This window comes from Acipenser ruthenus, chromosome 1, assembly GCF_902713425.1.
Source record: "Acipenser ruthenus chromosome 1, fAciRut3.2 maternal haplotype, whole genome shotgun sequence".
In the NCBI taxonomy this organism is placed as follows: Eukaryota; Metazoa; Chordata; class Actinopteri; order Acipenseriformes; family Acipenseridae; genus Acipenser; species Acipenser ruthenus.
The window spans coordinates 69,451,556-69,461,270 of record NC_081189.1 but is presented as its reverse complement, the minus strand read 5'-3'; the positions used below and the strand labels follow the sequence as shown (position 1 = coordinate 69,461,270).

At 35.8% G+C, this 9,715-nt stretch overlaps 1 protein-coding gene across 2 annotated transcripts; it reads right to left on the bottom strand.

The window, feature by feature from the left end:
- Nucleotides 1-5,666: 5,666 nt before the first annotated feature.
- Nucleotides 5,667-9,246, bottom strand: LOC117420599 (POU domain, class 4, transcription factor 2-like). 2 transcript variants are annotated; one of them, XM_059028632.1, is made up of 2 exons: nt 8,494-9,246; nt 5,667-8,108 (listed from the first exon to the last, which is right to left on the bottom strand). In XM_059028632.1, the coding sequence occupies exons 1-2, from the start codon at nt 8,583-8,585 to the stop codon at nt 7,136-7,138; spliced, it is 1,065 nt and encodes a 354-aa protein (XP_058884615.1). In that variant the 5' UTR covers nt 8,586-9,246; the 3' UTR covers nt 5,667-7,135. The 2 variants fall into 2 exon arrangements, with proteins under 2 accessions (XP_058884615.1, XP_033889978.1); XM_034034087.2 differs by having other exon boundaries at nt 5,667-8,065; nt 8,379-9,245.
- Between the last annotated feature and the right edge of the window lie 469 nt (nt 9,247-9,715).

Sequence of the window (9,715 nt, the reverse complement as noted above, 5' to 3'; positions counted from 1 at the left end):
CGGTACACCGAATCTTAATTGACTGAATATTTGTTTATACAGCACGTTACTGCTTTCATGATTAAATATTTATATGATCGATTGTCTACTGGCAAATAGCTTGACAATAGTTATTTTTCCTCAACAGATTGCTATTCACATTTAAAATTATATTACAACATTAAGGTGAAACAGACACAGCATTTTCGCAGTTATGATAATATGTAAGGTCTACTGTGTCCTGTTATGGGTGGGATATATACGGTATATGTATGTACACGCACACGCGCGCGCACACACACACACACACACACACATCATTGATGAACATCCTTTCCATTCGTATCCAAGTCCAGTCATTGGAGGTTACCCTCAACTGAAATGTGTGTATTTTCATGTGATAAATGCTTCTATGCCTCCCCGAGATTCTGGTGCATATGCTTGTGTATCTACTGTCAGAACTATATTTTGTTTAGTTCTGATGTGCCATAGCCTAGGGAATTCTGCTGAGTGGGTTTCAGCTGTCAGAACTTCCTATTTTTAAATTCGATTTACTTTTGGTAAATCTACAACATTCTGATAGGCCTAAGTGATTTATTTTATTATTATTTTTTTCTGTCAGCATTGTTTATATTTCAAACTTAAGGGGAAAAATACCTGAACCATTATTCGTTAATCGAATAATCGAGGACATAAAGTTGTCCTTAACTTGAAAGCTGTAACAGGCACTCTTAAAAATGTGAATGGGTGCTCCATTTCAAACCCTATTAAATGTCCGGGCATGCCAATTGCACCAAGGTAGGGAATTCTGACAAACTTAAAAAAAACGAGAGAACAACCGATTTGAAACAATTGAACTTGCTGTTCAGTGACTGCAGTCATAAAGTAACGAAAACTATCTCAAACATTTCGTTGTAAAACTGGTACATTCGAACATTTCATTAAAGTCAATGTGTTAACGAAATGTGTCTGTATCTCATTCTGACGTATTTGTTGCAATTTTTGTTCATAAAAATGCATGAGGGCGTTTTTAATTTTAAAAATACTGTTTAAGAAAAAGTAACCGCTTTAAATCAAAACTCACAATGAATGTTGACAACCAAAAATGTATTTATCGAGCAGTATAGACGATAGTATGAATGACTGGTGCATGACAATAAAGTTATGTGTAATTGAGAACAGATACAAGTAAGAAATAAGTAGCATTGCACGCAAATATAGCACTGATTTAAAAAAAAGAGAATCTGTACTTCTGTGGGCCCGTTTGATATAGGCATACCCTTTTCACCCCTTTTAAACTTAGCTCAGTTTCCACTTATTTGGGTTTTTATACCTATGTGGACATGCATATGTAGTGGAAATGGAAGGGAAAAAAAATTGTCCTTCATTAGCCTTATGGAAATCCATACAGTATTAAACAATACCCGGAACACAGAATTTAGGTTATTAAAATATTCCTTGGAGAAAGTGTTGGGTTTAAGATAACCTTAATAGAATTAGGAAAATATGTGGGCACAAAAAGCTTATTAACTTGCACGTTTGCCACTGTGAGCTTGAATTCTCTTATTTATTTATTTATTTTAATAATTATGTGTTGAGTTCTCATGAGTATTCATTGGAGAAAATAGAGAATCATATTAGAATTTAAATGGACGCTATTATAATACAATATATAACATAACCCCCCTTTTTGTCTTTTAGGAACACAATAGTGTGTCCTATATCAGAACATTAATAAAAAAAACAGTAGTTTTTATATTGCAATAAAGGAGTTGTATCACAGAATACATGAATACACACACACACACACACACACACACACACACACACACACACACACGTAACTATCAATAAAATAGATACAATACAGTAGGATTTCTATATCGATATGTATAAACCACAAAATCTAACGGATTCACCACGTTTTTTTGTCTTGACAAAAAAAAATCACTGTAAGAAATACTAAGGATTCAACAAATATCTTAAAAAATGAGATGACAGCCTTTACTCACCTAAAGCATTGTGCTTGAATATGAAACTCGGGCAGAGAGCGTTTGTATTTGCACTCACACCCCATCTCCATCGATTAGTTTCTGAAAAACACTTCACATTCTTATAACCACCACAAAGCCACTGCCTATTGCATTAACCCCCATTAGAAAAAATCTAAAATCACAATACCACTGCAGCTCTATGAAAGGCATCTATTATTAACGAAATCGTAATTAGACCCATGATATATCTGGCATCGCAATGATAAAAAAAAGGGAAACACTGCCTGTGTAAACAATAGTATTATTATTATTATTATTATTATTATTATTATTATTATTATTATTATTATTATTATTATTAGTTTGGCTATCTAGCCTGTCGTTCTTCTAATTTGAGATTAAAAATAGTCACGTCTTTGAAGGCAGACATTTGGTGTAAATGTACAGTTAAAATATTCTATTCCTGGGTCCCCAGGCAGACCTCCGCCAGTCACAAGCTTCATACATTTTTTATCAACATCCCAGAGAAAGAAGAAAAATGGTAAAGGAAAAGGAAAGTAAAATAGAAATCCTAATTATTGCAAAGATACAATTATTTAAAATGGAGTCTCCTTTGCATTATTATTATTATTATTATTATTATTATTATTATTATTATTATTATTATTATTATTATTATTATAAAACGCGAATATTTGCTATAGCCTTTTTTGTTTTGCTTTATTTTCTGGAAGATAATTTTTTCTAAGAATTTCTCTTTTAATTGCAACTTTTTTGGTAAAAAGATAAAAAACACAGCTGATCTAAAGGGAACGGTGTTTACGCTGTTGATGTGCATAACTAGATGAGTCATGTACTGTATCCATGTATCTATAAACAGGTTAAAATAAACACAAAGTACACTTATTGGTGTTACATTTAACCCAAACTGTGTTGTTCTTCATCAGAGATTTAACACAAAACATGTGTTTAGTTTATGCTATCTTTATTATTATATTCAATGCGTTAGACCTCATGTTTTAAGCTTTCACTCGTTTATTTAGCACATGTGTTCTTCTTATGGGTTCTAAATTGAATTTGCCAGTCTGTGAAAGTTAAGTAGGGGGCTTGTCTCACTGGGGAGATGCCCTAAGCTTTCAGAGTGGGAATGTCAAGCAGTGAGATTCTGCACAAAGTTAATTTTTATTCCCGAAGAGAATTTCACATCCCAGCTCTCCCTGACCCACAGTAATTAGAGATAACTAATGATTACTTACTTACTCCTAGTAATTATCTAGTCTTCGTAATTCGCTGTGTAATTTATTAATTCGCTCATAGCTTATTAAGCGAACGGCTCATTATTGTAGATGAGAAGAGAGATTACGTTTATAGACTTTTCCCACACCGAGTACATTTTAATTGATAAAACTTGTGAATATCTCAATTATCTGGTTAATTTCTAAAATGTTTCTGTCACTTTGATCTTTTCTTCCTCTGCAATATCCAAATGGCTGATTCACAACGCTTAGAGCAGTCATTAAAGTTTTAATTAAAATAAACATTGTCCTGTGACCAAGATAATTGCCTAACTTTTGCTTTTGCCCTATGGTATATTGCTTTTTAAAATCAAGAGACAGTTCTTAAAACCTGTAAGATGTGATTGAAAAGCCATTGGACAACAGCCTGGTTTGCAGTATTATTATCAACCAAAATTACGAATATATCAGGATTTCAAGTCCTCAATTTCAGACATATAGTTGATTTATTTATGTATGGGTTTATTTATTTTTTAAAGATGTTAGTAAATACTAATTCTACATATAATTAGATACAATATACCGACTAATTATGACATGTTCAAAACTGATGGATTAGTTCTTCATTTCTAAATAAGTATAAGGAAAAACAACCATAAGACCAGCAACACACAATACATACCATATCGTGACGTCATTTGACGGGGGTTTAAAATGTTCCAAATGAAACAAATTGATTACAATCATCGCGTTTACCGTTGATTACAATCATCGCGTTTACCGTTGATTACAATCATCGCGTTTACCGTTGGGTTTTAAGTATTTGTTGATTATTGTTTGTGCCTTTGTTCATAAAAGAAAATGTAAACGTGATTTACAATTAGAAATGCAGGCCGCATAATGGATTCATTGATAACGTGCATAACGTATACTGACCGGGCAAGGTAGGCATTTCAAAGACACGCCAGGATAGATTGAAATAGCAATGCCTAGCAATAGCTTATTGATGATCATTTTATATAAATCATAGTATTTGTGTATATACACAGTTAAGGAGTGGTGTTCATTTAATTTTCTCTTCTAATAGTTTAGTTTTTAGGGTTTTTTTTTTTTTTTTTTTACAACAGACATTTTGTATGTATTCTGTGGACATATTTTACAAAAACATCTTTCAAATACACCCAAGGGCTCACTGGTGACAATTCCTGCATTTGTTTCCAGAAATATGCTATGACCAGATATAAACTCTAAGGCGTCAAATGCTTAAGACATAATCAGTATAAACTTACAATTTAAACAGATGGTGGATTAGTGGGACAGCTAAAATGTTATTTTTGTTTAAACATTTTACAAACGTGCACTGCTCCAATTATTGCCTGGTTTCAGCACCAATTAGATGGCCTAGATTATAAACCTGTCCATGGTGCTGAAATGTATGGTTTACCGTGTGCTGTTCAGTAAGAGCAAAATATTACTTAGTTTGAAAAATATCAAACCGACCTAGTCATGAATGCCATGCACACATATGTCTAAAAACGTGTTTAGTTGTTAAAAGAATCAAGTATAGTATTTGCATTGTTATCGAATGCTGACCCGCAATCCTTGAGCACGTTAATCCTTTTAAATACATTCACATAGGCCTACAAAATAGGTATACTAGTAAACAAAGAACGGTGTTTATAAATGAGTTCAATAAAATAAATGAAAATGAAAATATATTTGTTTCACATGATAAACGGTATATAGATCACATTTTATAAATGTGTTATCACCTTTATTTTAAACGAAAAACACACTAATCCCAAGATTGATTATATTTGTGTTGAAATAAAAGTTGTTGGCTGTATATTTAAATAAAGGATGCCATGCTGGCAGGCAAAGTGTTTTTCTGGGGTTTTGACATCTGGCAGTGCTGTGCTCCTGGGACCTATCCAGTTCTCTATAGACTCCTTGATTAGAGTCTAATAGAATATTAGCAATTTCTCCCAGGTACTGTCTACCCCTAGCTGGAAAAACTCTGCCAACATTTTGCAAGCAGAAACGTATCTTTATCATTGTAAAGTACAGAAGAAAATAAAGATTCCGAATAAAAATAAAAAAGAATCAGACCATATTCTATTTGTTTTATATGCCTTTAACAATTCTATTTCAACAAACCCTTCGAATTGGTTTTCAAGAAGAAAATATATATATATATATATATATATATATATATATATATATATATATATATATATATATATATATATATTAAGCACCACTTTTTAAATGTATAGAATATATGAAGGCTATTGTAAATTTAAATTCGAATTGTTAGTCATTTTTTCTCCTGTATTGCAATTTTCAGACTGAATTGTAATGCTATGTGCTAATAGAAATTCTGATCCAACAATGAACACTGTTGAAGTAAAATGTCAATAACTTGACCTACTAATAATGTAACTCATTGTATTTCATGAACGTTTTAAAATCGGTTCTTTAATGAAAGACATGTGGCAATTCAATATTTCAATAACTTAAAAGGATACATTAAGGTAATAAATAAATACAAATTGCATTTGACAAGTAACCAAAAAAGACAATACAGAAAGTAAGTTTTCAAACTGTCTCTGCTATAACAGCAATCCAGCAACATCTGTAAGAATATATCTATGTGTTCATCAACTCGTTCCAATGATATATTTACAATATACAAGTACAGTTCCATGAAATCGATTATTAAAAAAAAAAAGTACTAAACAATGTGATTTAACAAGCAACAACTTAAGAGTCCATCATTTTCGTTAACACGCTGATCTTTACATACAAATAAGGAAAATAATACAAAAAAGAAAACTAATCTAATATGCCTTTCGGTTTGTAAATTTACTAATGTAAAGAGAAATGTCTAAGGTATTCTAGACAGTTTACATAACTGCTATTTCTCTTCGAAAATTTACACATTTTATTTGCTTTAAGAATGTGATTTTCTCAAGAAAAACGAGGAGGGAATCCCAATAAATATGTAATGAAGTAAACATTACCTCACACAATAAACAGTTCATGGAATGAGACCCACGCAATGTAGGCTATTGCAGAAGTATTACAAACACATACAAACAATTTTGGCAAATTTAACCCAAAACTGGCAAACATTTCAATTCCTCTTTCACGCTAGATATTGTGTAAGGTATAGAAAACGATTATTAAAATCTCCCCCCTTTTTGACACAGCTTGAACTTAAAATATTTGGTTATTTGTAAACGTTTCTTTTAACGTTTCTTTATTATTCTGCCATCACTCTTAAAAATTAAAGAGGCAGAATTAATTAGATTGAGCACAAAATTAAGTATATAGACGTCTAAATTAATAATTTACATGGGGTTGTTTGGCAGTAATCTAATAATAGCTTTCACTGAGAGCAACAGAGGTTGTCTGATTCCTCTCGTCTCCTCCTTACAAACACACCAGCTTGTATCACAATAAAAATGAAAATTAATTTATATACATGCGAGTCAAACTTACAATATGTGTAAGCATAATGGCTGCATTGATTTAAACATATGTAGTTATGAGTGATTTCTGATCTATTATTTTTAACAACTATAACAAATGTCTTCAAAGTGTGCTTAAACGTAACCAGATTTGTTTGTATTGAGAAAAAAAAAATGGTGAGGCATTGTAAGGGGAAAAAAAATTATCTTACTTGCTCAGTCAAACGATCCTTTTAAAATGATTCCACATCCTTTCAGGAAAAAAGACATGTCAGTTTGTTTCTATTTTTTGAGTGCAATTTTGAGTCACTTTGGATATGACGAATAATTCTGTTTCAGAGTTCAAGTCCTTGATGATTGAAAAGTGAATACAAAATATTATACAAATCGAGTCTCTCCTAACAGTGTAGAGTTATTGAACCTTTCACTATTTTTTTAATTGTCAAAGATTAAGCTAGATGCATGCAGAGTATTTCATCCTTTTCTGTTTCTGCCTCTGGTTACAAAACCAGACCCGGACCACGTTCTTTTTCAGATCTAGCTTTTCTGCGATGGCTGCAATTTTCTCAGAGGAAGGACGGGGTTGAATGGCGAAGTAAGCCTCCAAAGATCTCTTCTCTGGGGCAGCTATGGAGGTGCGCTTCCTCTTCTTCTCTGCCCCGTTGAAGAGCTCTGGCTTGTTCATTTTATCCCTGTGTGATTTCTCTGCCTCCTCTAGCCAGGCTTGCAAAATCGGTTTCAGAGCGATCATGTTGTTGTGCGACAGGGTGAGGGACTCGAATCGGCAGATGGTGCTTTGGCTCAGGGATCCCACACCTGGGATCTTCAGGTTGGCCAAGGCTGACCCTACATCCGCCTGGGTCACCCCGAGCTTGATCCTTCTCTGCTTGAACCTCTCTGCGAAGGCTTCCAAGTCCCTGGGATCGGCTTCAACTTCGCTCATGCAGCCCATGTGAGAAGGCAGCCCGTGGGCATGGGCCATGTTGATAGCTGCTTGGTGCATGGGGTTCATGCCTGCCATATGGCCAGGGTGGGCTGGCGTGGAGACAACAGATCCATCCGGCCCTGCCATGGCCCCGAGAGCCAGCCCGGGGGTGATGTGATCGAGCAGGTCCCCTTCCAGGGCTTGGTGGGGCTGGTGGTGGTGGTGAAGATGGTGGTGGTGGTGGTGATGAGATGGATGGGAAATAGGTACTGAGGAGGAAGAAGAAGCAGAGGTGGTACAAGGGATAGTGTTCATGGTGTGATAGGTAGCGTCCGGCTTATAAGGACTGTGATGAACAGGGTGATGGTGGCTCTTGGTCTGATGAGAGACTATATCCACAGCAGCCAAAGCTTCAGCGCGGGCCAACAAACTCTCATCCAAACCGCCAAATATATTGCTCTGCAATTGCAAATAGAATGCACACATGTCAGCAGGGAATTCTCTCTCCACTCTTCGGATTAAAACATTTCCAGAGTGTAAAAAAAAAAGAAATTCTAAAAAGAACACACAAAACAAGACACATGCAACATCCCAGGTCATAAAAATTAATATGAAAGGCAAGCCCGACTGAATACATAAGTTGGGAGAAAAAAAAAAAAAAAAAAAGATTGGAGGTGTTGGGTGATTTGCTGTGCAGACATGAAAAAAACATTAAGCAAAAAAGTGGGCTGTCAAAATGTGCCTTTAAGGGGTGATTATGCAGAATACATACCGGTGGGGTTGGGAGACAGGCTCGGCGCATCGCCTCCGAGCTGCTGCTGCTGATAGTAGTGCAGTGTCTAGAAGCAGAAGATGAGGAGGGTGCACTTGAAGTCAAAGCAGACGACGAAGAAGAATGCAAACTGGAATACTTGGGTTCGGGCAAGCTGGTGTGAGGCATGCTGAATGCCTGCTTGTTGTTCAGAGACATCATCATCATATTTGCAGGAGACAGAGTTGAGGCGAGCGCCTCTACAAGTTCAGTCTCCGCCTCTTCAATGAGAACAACTCTCAAGCTCACTTGCTTTTTAAAGTCTCGAGACCCTGTTTAATAACTAACGGGTAAAATAAATAAATAAATAAATATCTAGTCTCTCTTTAGTATATATATATATATATATATATATATATATATATATTATTGTCCCTCTGGTCGGGGGTCTCTCGCGCGCGTCAGGTGTTACTTGCTCTGATATCGCACAGTGTGTTGTCGCGAGTAGCGTTGATTATTCAAGTGAAGAGTGCTCACGCCGTGGGCTACTTCTCTTGCTATAGCTTAGGCACGCGCCGCTAACAGACACCCGCCTCCTGTCATTTTGCTTTTTTTGCTTTTTAAGTCTCTCGCTACGCTTCTTCTGCCTTGCTTTTGTCGCTACTGATGCTTGTTCCTGCTTCGGTTGCAGTATCAGTCACGTTTGCCGCTGTCACGTTACAAAATTATTTCTTTGTCTTTTTTTCTGTCAGGTCTTCAAAACACAAGCTGGTGATGATGTAGCACACTTTGGCCCCTTTAGTTAGTAGCCAATACTTGCAAATTAAATTAGATGAGAGGTGATAGTCTCTGCACTGCTGCGGGGACTCGGTCTCCTCTTCTCTGAGGCAAGAGCTGTGCCTGGTCTCTCTCTCTCTCTCTCTCTCTCTCTCTCTCTCTCTCTCTCTCTCTCTCTCTCTCTCTCTCTCTCTCTCCCTCTCTCTCTCTCTCTCCCTCTCTCTCTTTCAGCTACACCTGAAAAACCTTTCACTGGATTTATTATTCTCCAATAGCCACAGCACCGCTGGGGGTGCTGCGCGCATGGGCACTGTTTGGAAAGACATCCAATTCACACGGCCACAGCAAATATATTGATTATTAGAGTGTTCGTTTAATGTTTAGACTACAAGCTGACTTTGGTAACCTATCAGTCTAAATTTATGGGATATGGGAATTCAGTTAATGTCCAAATTATACTTTCAGCATGACAGCCTATGTAGAAAGAAGAGATATTAAGAGAATGTGTGTGTGTGTGTGTGTGTGTGTGTGTGTTTGTGTGTGTGTGTGTGTGTGTGTGTGTATGTGTTTGTGTGTGTGTG